The following is a 22,150-nucleotide window of genomic DNA, read 5'->3' on the forward strand; positions in this document are numbered from 1 at the left end:
TATATCTTGTAATTTTACGTATTCAGTTAATATGTATTTTTCAGATGCAAATTAAGGAGGGACGCCCTTCCTCCACCCGTTTTGGGAAAAAAATGTTTGATTATATAGTGAATCGCTGAGGCATGACAAGTTTGTTTTTATACCCCCGCTTTAAAAAAAAGGGGGGGTATACTGTTTTACCTCTGTCTGTCCGTCCATCAGTCCGTCTAACCGTCCGTCAGTCAGTCCGTCCCATGAAACTTTCGTCACATTTTTCTCAGTTTTTTAATTTGTTTATCGGCGGTATAATACTTGTACTTTAATTATTCATCCCGTATTCAGTTTATTAACTTTGTTTTTACATTGTATCATTAGATCAAATTTTAGTATGGATTTAAATTTGGGGTTTGTCTCTAAGTCGTTAAAATCACTCGAAACTAAGTGAGACATGCACAGTAGTAATAGATAAGATGTATAAATATAGCTTTATAGCTTGCTGTTCGGTGTGAGCCAAGGCACCGTGTTGAAGACCGTACTGTGACCTATAGGTTTACTTTTTATATAAAATGCGACTTGGATGGAGAGTTCACAACTTGTCTCATTGGCACTCATACCGAATTTTCTTACATCTAAAAAAAAATCAGTGACAATCGCCTGTGCTACCTTTTGGAAAAGAGGAAAAGTTGGATAATAATTTTGAATTGCAGAAGTCAATGTATTGATCCCTCAACGTTGCAGAATCTACTTACCCTTCCGGAGCTTCCGATATCACCTCCAGTTTTTGGTTGGGTTCGTGTTGCTTAGTCTTTATTTTTCTATGTTGTGTTTTGTAAACTATTTTGTTTGTTTGTCTGTTTGGTTTTTTTTCTTTTGTGGCCATGGCGTTGTCAATTTATTTTTTATCTAGGAGTTTGAATGTCCCTCTGGTATTTTTCGCCCCTCTTTTGCAAGGGTTTTACCATATGTATACCGTTGATGCGATGTCTTCATTTGATAACTCATGAATATCATGTTGACAATTCATGTAACAGTAGGGAGGCTGGAAACAACTAGTATCAACTCAACACCACCCCATTTAATAGTTCGTGTTAGTATTGATTCATTCACGAAATGCAAGGGGAAATAGCTGATTTACTCAGAAACCAGATGACTGTGGTTGATTCACTAAGAGATTTAGGTGATTTTAATACCCCAATTTTAGGTGAATGCTGTTGATTCACATAGAAATTCGGGTAAAATAGGGCGATTTACTCAGAATTCAGGTGACTATGGTCAGATATTGGTCTCATTTAGTATACCAAAAAGTGAGACAGTTGTCCAAATGGTCGTAATAGCATTGATTCATTCACGAAATTCAAAGGGAACATGGATGATTTACTCAGAACCAAGATGACTGTGGTTGATTCACTCAGAGATTCAGGTGATTTTAATACTCAGATTTCAGGTGAATGCTATTGGTTCACTCAGCAATTCAAGTTAATATGTGTAATTTACTCAAAATTCGTGATTATGGTTGATTACCTTAAAAATTCAGGTGAATATGAAGGATTAATCAGAATTCAGGTTACTGCTGTTGATTTACTTAGCTATTCAGGTGAATATGAGTGATTTATTCAGAAATTCAGGTGAATATGGGTGATTAATTCAGAAATTCAGGTGACTGGTGTTGATTCACTAAGAAATTCAGGTTACTATGGTTGATTAACTTAGAAATTCAAGAGAATATGTGTGATTTACTCAAAATTCAGGTGAATATAGGTGATTTATTCAGAAATTCAGGTGACTGGTGTTGATTCACTTATACATTCAGAAGAATAAGGATGAGTCACTCAGATTTCAAATTCCATGTGGTTTATTCCTCAGAATTCAAATTCCATGTGGTTGATTCACTCAAATTCAGTTGAATCTAGGTGATTTAATCACAATTCAGATGAGTGTGGTAAGTACACTCAGAAATTCAGGTGAACATGGGTAATTTGGGGGAATTCAAGGACTGCACTTGATTCACTCAGAAATTAAGTTGAATATGGGTGAGTTGCACAGACATGCAGGTGATTGTTGTTGAATCACTTAGAAATGCAGGTGAATTGTGGTTAAATCACCCTGCAATTCCGGTAAATATGGGTGATTTACTCAAATCACCATTTGTGTATTGAAATTTGAATACACTATTTGCTTATATCCAAGAAAAGAACCAAACTGCATTATTCATTTATGTATAAAAATTAAAAAATGTATATCTACAAGTACATTTAGTTGTTTTATTTACAAATGTGTTAAAGTACAAATATATATTTCATAAATTTAATAAATATTACACTTTTAAAAATACTTGATCACAGATCAATAAAATGTGCTTAAGAGTTTCTATAGTATGTGAGGGTAGTAATTGGGATACCTTCATGACTTATAACGGTAAAAATTCTTGCCAAATGACGTTGACAGTAATTTTTAGTGCATGACGATAAAAAGTTCTTTCTTTTAAACTATCAAAAAAGAAAAATCAGCTGAATTCGACGAATCACGCTTTTTTTCTTCCGACGGTAAAGGGCATCACCACCCTCATATATTAATACATTATATTTTAATATACTGTTAATACACTGGGATTTCCAAGAATGAAATGTATAGCGGGTGAGGTGGGTTGGAAAGCTCTTTTTATTTTAAAACACCCCCCCCCCCCCCCCTCTGGAAAAGCACTCAGATCAATGAATGAAGAATTTTTCACCACTTCTGTTTTACTGAAGAAAAAAACTGGTCTAAATGCGAACTTCCAGTGCAGGAAATTAGTACTGTCTTATGTTATTAAACATAATTGAAGCCTTAACCCCACAGCTGGACCTTATGTTATTAAACATAATTGAAGCCTTAACCCCACAACTGGACTTTACAATGTCCTATATAAACCCAAAGAATATAATTTCATCATGTGAGAAATTTTTACAAAAACAGTAATAGTAAAAGGTTATCGTTTATAATTAATGTACCACATTTATTTTTTTAAACTCACAAATATGACTGGTCAATTAATAATTTCAAAATATAAGAATTCTTCTATTAAGGTGGTACCTAACACTACAGGGAGATAACTGTAAAATCAGCATAACGTTTTAATTACGTTGTGTTGTAAAGGGAATAATAAGCTTCTCAATGATCAAAATGGGTGTTTGTCAAACTACTATATAACCAGTGTATTTTTTCTGACAAAACAGTTGGTTCAAAATTTTTGAAATTTTTATATTTTTGTTAAAGGGGCAAAGTAAATACTTTGTCAAAATTTTATGAAAATTAAACGAGCCAAATTTATTTTAGTGAAAGTGTTGGGTACTACCTTAAAACATAATAAACTTTTAATGATTACTCATAATTTGTATCCAATATTTCAGTTTTTATAATTATATCAAAGTTGTCAGAAGTGTTTGTTTCCTCAGTGGAATCAAAACCAAACTTTGCCTCATGTACATGTTCTATGATATCATAATCCTGAACTTCATTATATTTAAATGCATTTTTTTAACAATCTTGAACTTCATTAAGAAAATTTGGAAAATCTTGAACTTCATCATCTTTTTTGTCAGTAGTGTTATTGCCTAGATCTTGAATTTCATCCGAAGTTGACTTTGGTTTTCTTTTCGATTTTTTCATATTAGATGAATATTTTGCAGTAGCAGATTTTGTTTTTACTTTTTTATTTCTCAAATTCTTTCTCTTGTCGTTTCGTCTTTTCTTAGATGCCAGTTCCTTAACCTCAGGAGGCCCAGGACAAGGGTGATTTTTTGCATCTTTTACACTTTTAAATCTTTGTTTGCAAACGCCACATTTTTTCGGGTCTAATTCACCAGTATGGACTCTCATGTGACCTTTAAGATTTGAAGTTTGAGCAAAGCCCTGTCCACATACTGTGCATTCATATGGTTTCTGGCCACTACAGACTATAATATGCTTTTCTAAAGTGCTTTTAACGGTAAATTTTTTATCACACATAGTACAAGGAAATGGTCTGTAGTTAGTATGTATTCTCAAATGTATTGATAAATTTTTTTTTTCTATAAAAGTTTTCCCGCAGTAGTTGCAAACAAAAGGACGGTGCTTAGAATGTATTTTCTCATGCATTTTCAATTTCCGTAGAGCATGGAAAACCTTTCCACAGTGTTGACAGGGGTATTCTTGAAAGACTAAAATCGGCTTGTAAACTTCTGACTTGGTCAAATCATTTTGACCATCAAATATTTTACCATCACTGTTCAATTTTTTTTCATTTATTTCTACATTTTTTTCCCATAGAGTTTCAACCTTAATCCTTAAATTAATATCATCCAAAATTTCTTCACCATGATTCTTTTCAATTTTTATTTCCCTCACATCTACATGTACCATCTTGTTACTTTTAATTGTGTCAATGGTCATGCTGTCATTTGACCTTTGCTCTGACAAGTTTCTTGGTTTACCTCCCCTAGTTACACGTCTTTTACCTAATGAAACTGTCTTTTCTTCAATCTCATTCCTACAGTTGTCTCCCTTACTGATTTTCTTCAATTCAGAAATACCTCCATTTTCAGTCACATCTGTATCAGAGTTATCTCCCTTTGAAATTATCTCTAAATTGTCTCCCTTCTTGGGAGCAATAAATTTAGCTTTTACATTGTCCTTTCTTGGCCCTGAACAAGCATGCACTTTAGCTTCTATGATTCTTTCAAATCTTACATCACAAACCTCACACTTGTACGGATCTTTTTCCCCAGTGTGTATTCTAGAATGACTTTTAAGATTTGTATTTTGAGAAAATCCCCTTCCACATATATTACAAACATAAGGTTTCTCTCCACTATGGATTGTCATGTGTTTGTTTAAGTTACTAATTACATTAAATCTTTTATCACATAGATCACACTTATACGGTTGTTCGCCTGTATGTGTTCTCATGTGTCGTTTCAATTTCCCACTTTCGATGAAACCTTTCCCACACGTTTTACACACATGTGGCTTTTCACCCGTGTGTATTCTTTGATGATTTTTTAATTTCGATGTGTCGGGGAATGTTTTCGAACAGAATTTACATGTATGAGGTCTCTCTCCGGTGTGTATCTTGAGATGGTCCCTGAGACCTCCACTCCATGTAAAACTCTTATTACACAGGCCACACGTGTAAGGTCTTATCCCACCGTGCATGCACATGTGTATTTTTAATTTTGAAGGTGATTGAAATGAAGCATCACACATATGACATTTGTGTGATTTTTCTGTCTGACTCTGAGGTATTAAGTTGGCATGGCGACGGAAATGTTTTTTCATTTCTTTCTTGCTACTATTACAGACTCCACATTCGGGACATTCATATTGGTTTCTATAATTATGTGATTTTACATGAGTCATTAGTTTCCATGGCGATCTACAAACTTTACCACATTCTTTACAGATGTGGAATTTCATTTTCAGCGTAGATTTGTCATTTTTAGTCAACATATTGTCAGTTTTATCATCTCTACTCATACTGTACATGAACATGCTTTTCTCATTTTGGTTGTCAGAAAATGGCATAGATGGCACCACAGTGTTGTCAGACAGCGACTCATCTTCAATGCTGTTTTCGATTTCAAAATCACTGCTATCTGAATCATCATAAACGATTTCAGATTTTACTTGTATAGTACCAAAATCAATAGAAGAAATACTATTCGTTATACATTCTTCTTGACTGCCGTGCTCCAAACCAGAATTTCTTTGTGCTTCTGTCCCTTGTTGTGTGCTTTCCTCTAAATGACTCATGTCATTATCTGGAGTGCCTTCTGAATCTAAAAAAGAATCAGACAAAAGTTTAAAATTTGAGAAGTGCATTTCATGCTCTCTTACGCTGACCACAAAATGGTTAAATATTATTTCCTTGGTCTGAATTCTTAATGTTTTATGGATCACATCTAAGAAAGTAAATGTTGCATTTAACTATTTTTAATTCTTACATAAATGGGGAAAAAAACTCTGAAAGATTTTGATCTGACAATGCAAAGTTGGAATTTTCCTGTCTAAATGAATGACAAAAAAAGGCCCCTTAAAAGATACAACAAAACCTACACAGCTATTGTTATCAGCATGTTCGTGTCACATTGTAATATGTGTCTTTGTCTATCATTAGTTTTTTTTATTTCTAAATAAAATGTTCATCCATTTAACAGGTACATGTATATAAACATAAGGAGATATGGCATAGTTATAGTATCTTTGATCGTTCTTGCTTTTTCCTTTTTTTCTTTTATGTCAGTAAGACTGTCTGATCATTTTTGTTTTACATGTATATCTTTTATGCAAGAAAATTAAAGTTATTGCCCTTTAATGAGAATTTCATTGTAAATTTCTTTCCTCATGGTGACTTCAGATACAGCTATGCTTTCATTAATGCAACTATTATGAATATTGACAATGTAACCGGGTGAGTTTTGAAATAATAATAACTCATGTTCTGCTATTTAATAAAAAACCAGATGCTCCGCAGGGCGTAGCTTTATACGACCGCAGAGGTTGAACCCTGAACGGTTGGGGCAAGTATGGACACAACATTCAAGCTGGATTCCGCTCTAAATTTGGATTGTGATTAAATAGTTGACACAGCATAGGTTTCTGACACAGAATGAATGTATTCAAATGAACTTAAAATTTTTGTTTTCTCTTAGAGCAATTCACTATGCTGTTGAATATTAATCCTCTCAAAAAAATGTTTGAAGAAATTTTCTTTTTATTTATGAAATTTCAAATGAGAAAAATTGAACCCAATTTTTTAATCACATCCCCCTTTCCCTTATTCCAAAACTAATTTCAATTAAAATATTCTAATGGAGTTTGCAACAATTAATACTCATTTAAATACATCATAAAATATTAAGATGTAAAAAAACTGCTTGTTATCACTGAATGGTAAAGATTATTTAAATTTATCAGTTGGTAGTAAAAAGTGAATATACATTGTATATTGTATATAACAAAGATTTAAGTTGATTCTGGACAAAGAAAGACCAGATGCTCCGCAGGGCGTAGCTTTATACGACCGCAGAGGTTGAACCCTGAACGGTTGGGGCAAGTATGGACACAACATTCAAGCTGGATTCCGCTCTAAATTTGGATTGTGATTAAATAGTTGACACAGCATAGGTTTCTGACACAGAATGAATGTATTCAAATGAACTTAAAATTTTTGTTTTCTCTTAGAGCAATTCACTATGCTGTTGAATATTAATCCTCTCAAAAAAATGTTTGAAGAAATTTTCTTTTTATTTATGAAATTTCAAATGAGAAAAATTGAACCCAATTTTTTAATCACATCCCCCTTTCCCTTATTCCAAAACTAATTTCAATTAAAATATTCTAATGGAGTTTGCAACAATTACTACTCATTTAAATACATCATAAAATATTAAGATGTAAAAAAACTGCTTGTTATCACTGAATGGTAAAGATTATTTAAATTTATCAGTTGGTAGTAAAAAGTGAATATACATTGTATATTGTATATAACAAAGATTTAAGTTGATTCTGGACAAAGAAAGACCAGATGCTCCGCAGGGCGTAGCTTTATACGACCGCAGAGGTTGAACCCTGAACGGTTGGGGCAAGTATGGACACAACATTCAAGCTGGATTCCGCTCTAAATTTGGATTGTGATTAAATAGTTGACACAGCATAGGTTTCTGACACAGAATGAATGTATTCAAATGAACTTAAAATTTTTGTTTTCTCTTAGAGCAATTCACTATGCTGTTGAATATTAATCCTCTCAAAAAAATGTTTGAAGAAATTTTCTTTTTATTTATGAAATTTCAAATGAGAAAAATTGAACCCAATTTTTTAATCACATCCCCCTTTCCCTTATTCCAAAACTAATTTCAATTAAAATATTCTAATGGACTTTGCAACAATTACTACTCATTTAAATACATCATAAAATATTAAGATGTAAAAAAACTGCTTGTTATCACTGAATGGTAAAGATTATTTAAATTTATCAGTTGGTAGTAAAAAGTGAATATACATTGTATATTGTATATAACAAAGATTTAAGTTGATTCTGGACAAAGAAAGATAACTCCAATTAAAAAAAATTCTTGCAGATATTTCTTGCTTACTATACTGGACAAAGAAAGATAACTCTTAATTAAAAAAAAATTAGCTATTTCACAATATTGTGAAATTAGATATTTCTTGCCATTGCACAATACTGTGCAATTGAAAAGACTTGCTATTGCACAATACTTAATATAATAATTTTAGATCCTGATTTGGACCAACTTGAAAACTGGGCCCATAATCAAAAATCTAAGTACATGTTTAGATTCAGCATATCAAAGAGGCCCAAGAATTTCATTTTTGTTAAAATCAAACTTAGTTTAATTTTGGACCCTTTGCACTTTAATTTAGACCAATTTTAAAACTGGACCAAAAATTAAGAATCTACATACACAGTTAGATTTGGCATATCAAAGAACCCCAATTATTTAATTTTTGATGAAATCAAACAATGTTTAATTTTGGACCTCGATTTGGGCCAACTTGAAAACTGGGCCAATAATCAAAAATCTAAGTACATTTTTAGATTCAGCATATCAAAGAACCCAAAGGTTTCAATTTTTGTTAAAATCAAACTAAGTTTAATTTTGGACCCTTTGGACCTTAATGTAGACCAATTTGAAAACGGGACCAAAAATTAAGAATCTACATACACAGTTAGATTCGGCATATTAAAGAACCCCAATTATTCAATTTTGATGAAATCAAACAAAATTTAATTTTGGACCCTTTGGGCCCCTTTTTCCTTAACTGTTGGGACCAAAACTCCCAAAATCAATACCAACCTTCCTTTAATAGTCATAAACCTTGTGTTTAAATTTCATAGATTTCTATTTACTTATACTAACACTATGGTGCGAAAACCAAGAAAAATGCTTATTTGGGTCCCTTTTTGGCCCCTAATTCCTAAACTGTTGGGACCGAAACTCCCAAAATCAATACCAACCTTTCTTTTGTGGTCATAAACCTTGTGTCAAAATTTCATAGATTTCTATTAACTTAAACTAAAGTTATTGTGCGAAAACTAAGAAAATGCTTATTTGGGCCCTTTTTGGCCCCTAATTCCTAAAATGTTGGGACCAAAACTCCCAAAATCAATACCAGCCTTCCTTTTATGGTCATAAACCTTGTGTTAAAATTTCATAGATTTCTATTCACTTTTACTAAAGTTAGAGTGCGAAAACTAAAAGTATTCAGACGACGACGACGACGACGACGCCAACGTGATAGAAATATACGACGAAAATTTTTTCAAAATTTGCGGTCGTATAATAACTCCAATTAAAATAAATAGTTGACACAGCATAGGTTTCTGACACAGAATGAATGTATTCAAATGAACTTAAAATTTGTGTTTTCTCTTAGAGCAATTCACTGCTGTTGAATATTAATCCTCTCAAAAAAATGTTTGAAGAAATTTTCTTTTTATTTATGAAATTTCAAATGAGACAAAATTGAACCCAATTTTTTATTCACATCCCCCTTTCCCTTATTCCAAAACTAATTTCAATTAGAATATTCTAATGAAGTTTGCAACAATTACTACTCATTTAAATACATCATAAAATATTAAGATGTAAAAAAACTGCTTGTTATCACTGAATGGTAAAGATTATTTAAATTTATCAGTCGGTAGAAAAAGTGAATATACATTGTATTTTGTATATAACAAAGATTTAAGTTGATTCTGGACAAAGAAAGATAACTCCAATTAAAAAAAAATCTTGCAGATATTTCTTGCTTACTATACTGGACAAAGAAAGATAACTCTTAATTAAAAAAAAATTTGCTATTTCACAATATTGTGAAATTAGATATTTCTTGCCATTGCACAATACTGTGCAATTGAAAAGACTTGCTATTGCACAATACTTAATATAATAATTTTAGATCCTGATTTGGACCAACTTGAAAACTGGGCCCATAATCAAAAATCTAAGTACATGTTTAGATTCAGCATATCAAAGAGGCCCAAGAATTTAATTTTTGTTAAAATCAAACTTAGTTTAATTTTGGACCCTTTGCACTTTAATTTAGACCAATTTTAAAACTGGACCAAAAATTAAGAATCTATATACACAGTTAGATTTGGCATATCAAAGAACCCCAATTATTCAATTTTTGATGAAATCAAACAATGTTTAATTTTGGACCTCGATTTGGGCCAACTTGAAAACTGGGCCAATAATCAAAAATCTAAGTACATTTTTAGATTCAGCATATCAAAGAACCCCAAGGTTTCAATTTTTGTTAAAATCAAACTAAGTTTAATTTTGGACCCTTTGGACCTTAATGTAGACCAATTTGAAAACGGGACCAAAAATTAAGAATCTACATACACATTTAGATTCGGCATATTAAAGAACCCCAATTATTCAATTTTGATGAAATCAAACAAAGTTTAATTTTGGACCCTTTGGGCCCCTTTTTCCTTAATTGTTGGGACCAAAATTCCCAAAATCAATACCAACCTTCCTTTTATAGTCATAAACCTTGTGTTTAAATTTCATAGATTTCTATTTACTTATACTAAAGCTATGGTGCGAAAACCAAGAAAAATGCTTATTTGGGTCCCTTTTTGGCCCCTAATTCCTAAACTGTTGGGACTGAAACTTCCAAAATCAATACCAACCTTCCTTTTGTGGTCATAAACATTGTGTTTAAATTTCATTGATTTCTATTTACTTTAACTAAAGTTATTTTGCGAAAACCAAGAATAATGCTTATTTGGGCCCTTTTTTGGCCCCTAATTCCTAAACTGTTGAAACCAAAACTCCCAAAATCAATCCCAACCTTTCTTTTGTGGTCATAAACCTTGTGTCAAAATTTCATAGATTTCTATTAACTTAAACTAAAGTTATAGTGCGAAAACCAAGAAAATGCTTATTTTGGCCCTTTTTGGCCCCTAATTCCTAAAATGTTGGGACCAAAACTCCCAAAATCAATACCAGCCTTTATTTTATGGTCATAGACCTTGTGTTAAAATTTCATAGATTTCTATTCACTTTTACTAAAGTTAGAGTGCGAAAACTAAAAGTATTCGGACGACGACGACGCCAACGTGATAGCAATATACGACGAAATTTTTTTCAAAATTTGCGGTCGTATAAAAATTCTTGCAGATATTTCTTGCTTACTATACTGGACAAAGAAAGATAACTCTTAATTAAAAAAAAATTTGCTATTTCACAATATTGTGAAATTAGATATTTCTTGCCATTGCACAATACTGTGCAATTGAAAAGACTTGCTATTGCACAATACTTAATATAATAATTTTAGATCCTAATTTGGACCAACTTGAAAACTGGGCCCATAATCAAAAATCTAAGTACATGTTTAGATTCACCATATCAAAGAGGCCCAAGAATTTATTTTTTGTTAAAATCAAACTTAGTTTAATTTTGGACCCTTTGCACTTTAATTTAGACCAATTTTAAAACTGGACCAAAAATTAAGAATCTACATACACAGTCAGATTTGGCATATCAAAGAACCCCAATTATTCAATTTTTGATGAAATCAAACAATGTTTAATTTTGGACCTCGATTTGGGCCAACTTGAAAACTGGGCCAATAATCAAAAATCTAAGTACATTTTTAGATTCAGCATATCAAAGAACCCAAAGGTTTCAATTTTTGTTAAAATCAAACTAAGTTTAATTTTGGACCCTTTGGACCTTAATGTAGACCAATTTGAAAACGGGACCAAAAATTAAGAATCTACATACACAGTTAGATTGGGCATATTAAAGAACCCCAATTATTCAATTTTGATGAAATCAAACAAAATTTAATTTTGGACCCTTTGGGCCCCTTTTTCCTTAACTGTTGGGACCAAAACTCCCAAAATCAATACCAACCTTCCTTTAATAGTCATAAACCTTGTGTTTAAATTTCATAGATTTCTATTTACTTATACTAACGCTATGGTGCGAAAACCAAGAAAAATGCTTATTTGGGTCCCTTTTTGGCCCCTAATTCCTAAACTGTTGGGACCGAAACTCCCAAAATCAATACCAACCTTCCTTTTGTGGTCATAAACATTGTGTTTAAATTTCATTGATTTCTATTTACTTTAACTAAAGTTATTGTGCGAAAACCAAAAATAATGCTTATTTGGGCCCTTTTTTGGCCCCTAATTCCTAAACTGTTGAAACCAAAACTCCCAAAATCAATCCCAACCTTTCTTTTGTGGTCATAAACCTTGTGTCAAAATTTCATAGATTTCTATTAACTTAAACTAAAGTTATAGTGCGAAAACCAAGAAAATGCTTATTTTGGCCCTTTTTGGCCCCTAATTCCTAAAATGTTGGGACCAAAACTCCCAAAATCAATACCAGCCTTCCTTTTATGGTCATAAACCTTGTGTTAAAATTTCATAGATTTCTATTCACTTTTACTAAAGTTAGAGTGCGAAAAGTAAAAGTATTCGGACGACGACGACGACGACGACGACGACGCCAACGTGAAAGCAATATACGACGAAATTTTTTTCAAAATTTGCGGTCGTATAAAAAGAGTAAGCAAATTTTCCTGAAATAGCAAAAATTAATCTCACATTTTTTCTATTTTTCCAAAATAGCAATAATAAGTGCACACAATATTTTTTAAGTTAATAATATCATTTTGCTTTTATGCTAGGGAGAATTTATTGCTCATTTTCAGAACCACACATGAAACATATAATTATTGTAATTTCAGCTCTGATGGCATCAATTGGTGATTTGATGGTAGCAAATTGAGTTTTTTTGTGACGCGTTATTGGAACCAGTAAAAGGGTATTTGTGTCCATTAATTCACCAATTGATGTCATCAGAGCTGTAAATACAATAGTGTTATCTCCATTCTAATAAAACTAACAGAAAAGAACTATGTTTCATACATAAAATCTGTCATATGTCGTCTACACTTGCAGGTACCTTTTCATGGCATCAAGTGTGAATTGATGCCAAGATAATTGGTGAAGTCATCCAATCAAAATGAATGTTACAAACAATGTTACATTAGAATTACCTCTATCGCCATTGGTTCCATTGTATTCTCTGTTTAATTCATAACTAGGAAGGCAGTTACTCATTAACTGATCAACATTACCATAACTCTCTTCAATCAAAGATGTTATTTCTGTGGTATACATATCCATTTTATGCTAGTTCAAAAAATCTGCAGCATTTAACCTGAAGGAGAAATAAAAAGAAAAAAATTATCAACAAGATATTCAAATATCCATTTTATATTGGATCAAAACAAAACTGAGGAATTATAAAATGAAGCATTTATAAACATGGCATTGTTTAAAATGTAGTTAATCTAAAAATGTGTATAGTGATTGTATCCATATCAAGACCATTTTAGTGGTGATGCTACAATGGGATGACTTTCCTAGATAGATGATTTCTTAACCCCAAGATTAAAACTTGGACTATAGAAATATGGTCATCTTTACATTTATAATTTAATTTTTGATGTAAAACATCTTTTGTTATCAGCCCATAGACATAATTTAGTCATGTGACCATGACGTCATCAACGTTTATTCGTGGTTTTCTACAGTTAAAATGGAATTTAGAATTAAATTATAAGAAATGACTGTAATATTTTTTCTGTCTATTCGAAATAACATAAAAAATGTGGTGCACACTGTTAAATAACCCGCTACGCACATTATTCAGTGTGCACCAATTAAAAAAATATTACAGTCATTCCTTAATTATCTAATTTCAGCAGTAGGATCCCCAGTATTGTCTGACCAAATTAAAACATATTCACACCTTCAAGTTACCTAACAAAATTATCCTTTCCAAGCCCTAGGTAAAATTCAATACTTACATACCTAAAATTCTCAATCTATTAAAGCACACAATGTTATAAATTAGCTTTTTCAAATTTGTATATATATTGTTTGGTAATTAATAAACTCACTCTATAAACATGATAAATATTTGAATTCAACATCAGATGCTTACTTTTTATTGATAAATTTACATGCATGTATTAATGTGGTTTTCTTTTAAGAAAAAAAAACCCTCTTTGCTTTATATATAAGCAGCAGGCGCGTAGCTCCCTATATGCCAACACGCAGTTGTGTGCACATCGGTTCGGCATGCAAAAAAAATATTGCAAAATTAAAAATTTATAAATTAGATTTCAAAGGAAACACATATGTTGTCACTTTTTTGATTGATGAAATGTCATTAAATAACGGCATTTGGTTTCAAAATAGAAGTTTTATGGGAGATCATGCATGACAAAATAGGACACTGTAATGAATTTGTTATACTCAGTCTAATACATGTAGTTTCAGAGCACATTTTACAGAGTTATGTTTATCTGTTTGGAATGAGATGTACCAATCGGCATTAGCTTTAAACCCTTCGATATCGTTGAAATTATGCCACCGCGATGTGTTCGAGGGACTACCAGATCCACTCATCCTGCAAACATGCCAAAACAGTATTGGAAAGTCTCATTATATTTTGCGTTTATAGACCATATGATAATGGAACTGGAGAGTGGAGTCACTTCTGGTATTATCAGAAAATCGCTTCTTTGTGCCGTATCTGCTTCCTCGTGTTGTAGGAAATATAACAAACGAACAAATCTCAACATTGTCTGAGATATACGAAATTGACCTGGTATGTAATTTTGACGTATTCAATTGGGAGCTGGCTTGATGGCAAACACGTACACTGGTTTATAACATCTCGCGAGGCTACCGTGGTGATCTATCAGTATGCTACGTCTGTTGAAATCAAATGTACGATCAACAATGAACAATGACAGGTTATCATCGCTAGCATTACTGCATATTCAACGAGATTTTAGTGTGAATATTGACAAATTAATAGAGAAGCTCGTTTCTGCCTAGACCCGAAGAGCAGATTTTGGACAATTTTGAGTAAATTTTGTATGAGAAAAATGTGTAGTTTCTGTTTTCAATTAACCATGATTTACTTTATTCAGAAGCTTTTTGAATATTTTTACATTCATAAATTGTTTATAAGTCCTATCTACATGTAGCTCCTCTTTCAACTGTCCTATGACCGAAAACCGAAAAAAAAAGCATTTTCCTGCATAAAAGGGTCCCAAAATTCGCCAGGCGGTAGGTGCTTGCACATCGTTTCTTCCTAGCTACGCCCCTGAGCAGTCTGGCACTCTTTTCTTGAAAGAAAAATCAAATGTCTGGTATAAAATTAATTAAAAAGGCTTGTATAGTCCATGGTTTAATTCTCCAAAATAATCCATAAGGGGTGCGGACTTCATAACGTCACAGTACCCAAATTGCACCTATTGAACTTAAACAGCTAATAAATTCTTAAAACTTTTCTTAGAGACTCAACAATTTGTGTTTGGATTATTTGACAATATAAAAGTCTTCCTAAAGAGGGACGAAAGATACCAGAGGTACATGTACAGTCAAACTCATAAATCAAAATAGGTGAAAATATTCAAATATACACTTAATGTTCACAATTTATAAATGTTATATCAACAGATGAAGCTTTCACTGGAAAAGAAAAAATGTTCTACATTCCAGTAAATAGCTAAAGGATTTCATTTTCACAATTTTGTAAAACTGCCATATTTTGGGGCCAAAAAGGGGTCTTACTGAACCTACTCCTTTGATAAATATACAGCAAAAAAATACTTTTTTTCTACAGTTATGAATATTTGATAAGGCCACACCAATTTAATTTCTTGTTCTACAGATTTTTGGACTCCAAAAATTGAGGCTAGCGAGTGATTTGAAAATTTTAATAAAAAATATTTAATTTGCAAATTTTTGAGGCAAAGCTTAAAAAGTAAAGGCGAGCGATTATAATTTTTTTTTTGTAAACATAAAATAGTAGGTTTTGACTATATTAAAACTTGATTTATCACTTGTACCTTGACATTTCTTTAATTTATGAAGTATTTTTCCCCTGTTCAACAAGAAATAATTGAATAAATAAATCTGGTCTATGTATGTGTGACTGACGATGAGACAATTCTCCATCCAAGTCATAATCAGGTTCAGAACAACCCCTTAATGTTATGGATATCCCTTTTATGAGGGGTCAATATAAGTTATGATATATTTTTTTTGTAAAAACATTTTTAGTACAAAAGGGCTAATATTTCCAAAAGAACTATAATATCTATATGGTATTTAATGGTCAAAACATGTCCAAGAATTGTGTAGTATTCCTAACTTTAACAGTTTGATATTATTCAAAATAAGTGGACCTGGCCTCTTTAAGAAAAGTTGTTTAAAATATAATGTACATGTATTTCTCCTCTTTTTGAGTAAAAAATTCTAAGTTTTCAAAGGTTTTGTATAGTAGCACTATACAAATCCTTAGTATTTCTATTTTCTTTCATGGTAAAATGACCCCTTCAATACCCTTGTCTGAGAGAGGGTTGTTCCCAACCTGATAATAACAAACATAGGTCAAAGTATTACTACCTTTTACACAGAGCTTTGATGATCAGATCCAGACCAAACAGCAAGCTTTAAGGGAACCACAACTTAGTATTGTACACAATTCGAACAGGAAAACCAACAATATTATTTATATTTCCAAACGTGAAAATAACAATAAACCACATCAACAAACCATAACTGCTGAACAACAGGTCCCTGAATCAATCAGGACAGGTGCACAAACCTGCAGCGGGTATAATCGTCAGCTTACAATTTATAATTGCAGTTGAAGGCAAATTCTTCAGAAGTTCTTTGTACTTTATTTTAACAACGAACAATTGACATTTTTTGATAGGGAATATAAGTCAGGGGGAAAGAAACAAATGTTTTGTTCTGTACAGGTATTTAGGCTGTTACATATTTATATTGGAGCACTGCCACTTGGAATAAATTGGTTTCATGCTGAAACAAATATTCTCGCAGATATTTGCAGTGTTGTGGGGTGCTTATAGGTTTAAAACCGTTATATTTTAGGTTAGACTAAAAAAACAAATGTTGAGATCTTTTTATAATATTTACAAAAAAATGGTGCAGTAAATGGACACGATTACATTTCCTGATGCAGGAAGCTGGAATATAATAAAAATAAAAAAAATCTGTTTTGAAAAAAATAGGTGGGGGCGGGTCGTTGAACAAGGAATTGAATTGGTGTGGCCCAAATATGAGTTATTTGAAAAAACAAAATGCATAAATTTAAAGAACATTTTTATAAAACAGAAATTACACATAGTTAAAAAAAAAACTTGCTTATGTTTTTCTTTTGAAAGGAAAAATATGTCCACATTCATGTTCAAATATCTGAAATTTCAACCCCATTTTACTAAAAATAACACATGAAGGTATATATAATTTCATTACATACTAGAACACACCTGTGACTATTTTTTTATCAATAGCATTGTCCAATCTTAGTTATGAATAAAATTGAATTCTTTGTTTCGCTGGTCTGGGTCATGCCTGCTTAGGCCAGGCTAACAAATTGAAAACTGTACCTATACACCTTATTTTAAGTCTAGATTTTTAGTATTCATATTGTCATCTTCTAAAGTAATACTGATTAAAGTACTTCAATAGGAACAATGTGACAATGATAGAATTTAGTAACATTGGCATTCCTGTGATTATGACCAGTATATATAGCAAATCCTAAATACACCGTTTGATGGTGCGCCTGTCAGATACGGAACGTACAGATAAGGTATAGGTAACAGGTGAATATACAAATGTACTATCGGTATCGGATTTGACCCGGAACTGGTTAATTATTGGCAATGTTAATTATGTGGATAAAAAAAGGGTCTTGAATGGTGTCATTTTTAATCAATACCATTAATATTCTCCTATATAAGCTATACATTAAGTTGAGTTCTTTGATTTGTCGTTTTTTACCCCATGACAGCTGACAAATTAGACCTCGTTATTTTAGTATCCTCGTGTATTGTATTTTCGACCTACTAACATATTTTTCTGAATTTCCCTGTTATATGTTTGAACATAGACATACTTAATATTTTGAGAGTCGCTAGTATACTTGTGCATAAAATAACTGTATCGGAAATATATTTCGATCTTTAATTTATTTTTTCATTTAAGTTCATAAGATCGATGGCACCTTTGTTGACAAAAACAAGCGTCTTGTGTTTTCGACCTATTTAAAAAATGGGTTAAAAGTCAGAAATGACATGTCGTACAAAGCCGGAATTGGTTATAAATTTGATACTAAAGTTTATATCAAAGTGTTAAAGGTGATCAAACTTATGACTTAAAGAATTAAATGGTTAAATATACAACTATAAGATATAAAATATAATTTTGATATCTTTTTTGGACAATTTGTACACATTTCAGAATGAGGCACTTTGAAGCCTTGTATGGTCTTGTATACATTCATGTTTTTGTTAAATACTTTGGTTAATCCACTGGTGAAGTGAGGTTGGTGAGTATTGTCTGTAATTTCCACTGACACTGTTTTTTTCTGTAAATAAAATTTAACTGATATTTTATTTTTTCGGTAAAAAGCTGTAAGGAGCATGCATATTTCTGTATTCAAATTAACTTTAAGTGTTACAACTAACCACCTGACAGTCATGTGACTTAATGACCTTGAAGTTAACTTTGCATGCAAAAAGACCTCTGCCATAAGTTTAGAAAATTCGTTTATTTTAGACCATTCTTTTGGAAGGTAAAACTAGCATTAGTGAAAAGGGTACAAAAATGTGATATCAAATAAAAAAGGCACTGGCTACGGTTACATGGAAATGTAACAATAATTAAAATATTATTGTTACATTGGAGACTAATTGCCGGAATGCAAAGTTGGGCGAGGAACCGATTGATTACGAATGTAACAATAATAACTGAGACTACGGTTACATAACTTTATTGTTACATGAAAAACAGCAATGTACGCTAGATGTATTAAACTTAAATCTTCTATAGTTTTATTGCTTAATTCTTTCATATACATGTACTAAACAATACTTGTAATACTTATAAATAATAAATATATTATTCAACAAATGGTTTATTACTTGAATAGTTTTACGTATTAATGGTTTAGATGTTCTTTAAAAAGATACTACTCAAGATTAGATAAGAAGTGTCAAAGGCGAGAAATATAGTTCAATGGTTTCACTTTTTTAAAATATTTATATATAACTGCACACCTACTCTTATTACTGTCATTATATTAATTTGAACCAATTTTGTTTAGGGTGAACAAATGAAAACTTCGGATGCGTTTTAAACGAAACTGAAACAACATCAAGACATAAATTTCATACAGCTACATGTATACAACTTGACGCAAATTGATACATCAAAAGCAAAGTTTGCTAACTGTAACTTAAATACTAAGAACTTCTGTATGTACACGTATCCATGGAGGACTTAATTTTGTTCATCAAAAATGTGTCGGACTTCTGGATTTGTAGAAATTGTCATTGTAAATAAAAAAAATACAGTAAATAAATTGTATGTTATAAATGTATGTATTGTAAATATAAAATAAATGTCTTCAACTTTTATTTTTTAGTACATATTACTAGTCCCATCGTACATTGCTGTTTTTCATGTAACAATAATGCAATGTAACCGTAGCCTCAATAATTATTGTTACATTCGCAATTAAACAGGTCCTTACCCAACCATGCATTCCGGCATTTACTCTCCAATGTAACAATAATATTTTTATTATTGTTACATTTCCATGTAACCGTAGCCAGTGCCAATAAAAAAACGTAAATACTTAATATAATAACTTTATTTGAAAAATCTTTACCACACGTGGTATCATTTGCTATTGTTTCTAAGTACAGCAGCCGAATATGACATCATGCAGGCATGCACAGCATAAGGGAAGTGAAAGTAGAATTAGGTCGAAAACGTCAGACGGTCAAAAACACAATACGAGACGATATTACAGATTTGATTTAATCAGGTAAACAATATTATGCAACTTTTCATTAAACTGTTAAAATAATATGAGGCAGGCATTACCTGTAAATGGGGACGAAGTCTGTATGAATTATTTTTTTGTAACTTTAAAAATATTTGTTAAAAAAAGAAACGGAAATACCGTAACGTTTCCGATTTTGGTTCTGTTGTTAGGGATTTTAGTTGTGACGTTATTTAAGTTATGACGTCATATGCAATGTAAACAAAGAAACGCTATCATCAGGTAACGTTTTTTCATATCAAGGATTTATTAAAAATGAGAAAAAAGATAATAGACTGGTAAATATATATTTTACTCCAAGATTCATGCAAACAAAACCGGAAAAAGGAAGTACATTGTAGATTTCAAAACATGACACAAAAAAAATTGAATGATTTTGAGTTCATTAGTACAATGAAAAATTCGGCAAATTTTCCCGATTTTTTTTTTTTATTGAATTTTCTACTGTTATAGGGGACTTCCAGGGGCGTAGCTAGAAAGAAATGATGTGCAAGCACCTACCGCCGAGCGGAGCGAGGCGAAAAAAATTTGGGACCCTTTTATGCAGGAAAATGTTTTTTTTTCGGTTTTCGGTCATAGGACAGTTGAAAGAGGAGCTACATGTAGATAGGACTTATCAACAATTTATGAATGTAAAACTATTCATAAAGCTTCTGAATAAAGTAAATCATGGTTAATTGAAAACATAAACTACACATTTTTCTGATACAGAATTTACTCAAAATTGTCCAAAATCTGCTCTTAGGGTCTAGGCAGAAACGTGCTTCTCTTTTTATTTGTCAATATTCACACTGAATCTCGTTGAATATGCAGTAATGCTAGCGATGATAACCTGTCATTAGTCATTGTTGATCGTACAGACGTATTTGAACAGACGTAGTACACTGATAGATCTCCACGGTAGCACTCGCGAGATGTTGTAAACCATTGTACGAGTTCGCCATCGAGCGAAAACCCAATTGAATTCGTCAAAATTACATACCAGGTCAGTTTCGTATGTCTCAGACAATATTGAGATTCGTTCGTTTGTTATATTTCCTACAACACGAGGAAGCAGAAACGGCACAAAGTAGCGATTTTCTGATAATACCAGACGCGACTCCTCTCTCTAGTTTCATTATCATATGGTCTATATTAAAACGCAAAATATAATGAGATTTTCCATTACTGTTTTGCCGTGTTTGCAGGATGAGTGGCTCTGGTAGTCCCTCGAACACATCGCCGTGGCATAATTTCAACGATATCGAAGGAGCTAATGCAAATTGTTAAATCTCATTCCAAACAGATAAACCGTACTCTGTAAAATGTGCTCCGAAACTACATGTACTAGACTGAGTATAACAAATTCAAATCGTGTAAAAGATACAAGTTACAGTGTCCGATTTTTTCATGCATGATCTCCAGTAAAACTTCTATTTTGAAACTAAATGCCGCTATTTAATAACATTTCATCAATAAAAAAAGTCACAACATATGTGTTTCCTTTAAAATTTAATTTATAAATTTTAAATTTTGCAATAATTTTTTTTGCATGCCGAACCGATGTGCACGCAACTGCGTGTTGGCGTATAGGGAGCTACGCGCCTGACTTCGTCCCCATATATTACAATACAGGATCAAAACTGTATGACTTCAGAAAATTTGCACATACTTTGCATACTTTAGTGTGGGTTTATAAACTATTTCATGTCTCATATTGTAGTGGCATAATTTATAAGACATATCAATTTTTGATGCAAAAATGGTGGCCATTTTGAATATTTGTTGACAGATCAAAGATATACAACCGAAAATATATATTTTTGTTCACCTTAAACTATTTTAGAACATGTACACGATTATGAATTAATGCCAACAAGATTTGCAAGTTGAAATAATCATATTGGACCACTCAAAACGCATATATATATAGCCAAAGTGTCGTTGTTTTCCAAGCAGCTGTGAACTGAAACTTCGGCATGAAAACACAGTAAACCAGTTCATTTTTACGGATATGTACAGTTCGAATCTCTCTGATATTAAGGTTTGCATCCTTTCTTTCAGTTTTTATGATTTGAAAGGCAAAGTATAAAAAATGTTCTTTAAATTATTCTAAAACATTTTATCTATATCCTAATAATTTCACTTATTTTTTACCGAATGTGGAGTCACAAATAAATATCCGTACCGAAAGTGTTTCGGCATTTATTTAGCAA

General features: G+C 31.9%; 1 protein-coding gene across 4 annotated transcripts; it reads right to left on the reverse strand.

The window, feature by feature from the left end:
• Positions 1-2,668: 2,668 nt before the first annotated feature.
• On the reverse strand, positions 2,669-22,126 carry LOC134695231 (zinc finger protein 665-like). 4 transcript variants are annotated; one of them, XR_010102740.1, is made up of 4 exons: positions 21,766-21,933; positions 13,048-13,211; positions 2,866-5,771; positions 2,669-2,820 (listed from the first exon to the last, which is right to left on the reverse strand). XR_010102740.1 is itself a non-coding variant. In XM_063556445.1 (3 exons), the coding sequence occupies exons 2-3, from the start codon at positions 13,175-13,177 to the stop codon at positions 3,493-3,495; spliced, it is 2,409 nt and encodes an 802-aa protein (XP_063412515.1). In that variant the 5' UTR covers positions 13,178-13,211; positions 22,092-22,126; the 3' UTR covers positions 2,669-3,492. The 4 variants fall into 4 exon arrangements, 3 of the variants coding, with proteins under 3 accessions (XP_063412515.1, XP_063412513.1, XP_063412514.1); XM_063556445.1 differs by lacking the exon at positions 21,766-21,933 and adding an exon at positions 22,092-22,126 and having other exon boundaries at positions 2,669-5,771; XM_063556443.1 differs by having other exon boundaries at positions 2,669-5,771.
• Between the last annotated feature and the right edge of the window lie 24 nt (positions 22,127-22,150).

The sequence above is a fragment of the Mytilus trossulus genome, chromosome 13, assembly GCF_036588685.1.
Source record: "Mytilus trossulus isolate FHL-02 chromosome 13, PNRI_Mtr1.1.1.hap1, whole genome shotgun sequence".
Lineage (NCBI taxonomy): Eukaryota > Metazoa > Mollusca > Bivalvia > Mytilida > Mytilidae > Mytilus > Mytilus trossulus.

Bases quoted from the DNA above. Each gene is read 5' to 3' on its own strand.
- LOC134695231 (XM_063556445.1), bottom strand. From the start codon at position 13,177: ATGGATATGTATACCACAGAAATAACATCTTTGATTGAAGAGAGTTAT. The intron at 5,772-13,047 runs GTAATTCTAATG...ATTCTTTTTTAG, and splicing joins TGGAACCAATGGCGATAGAG to ATTCAGAAGGCACTCCAGAT.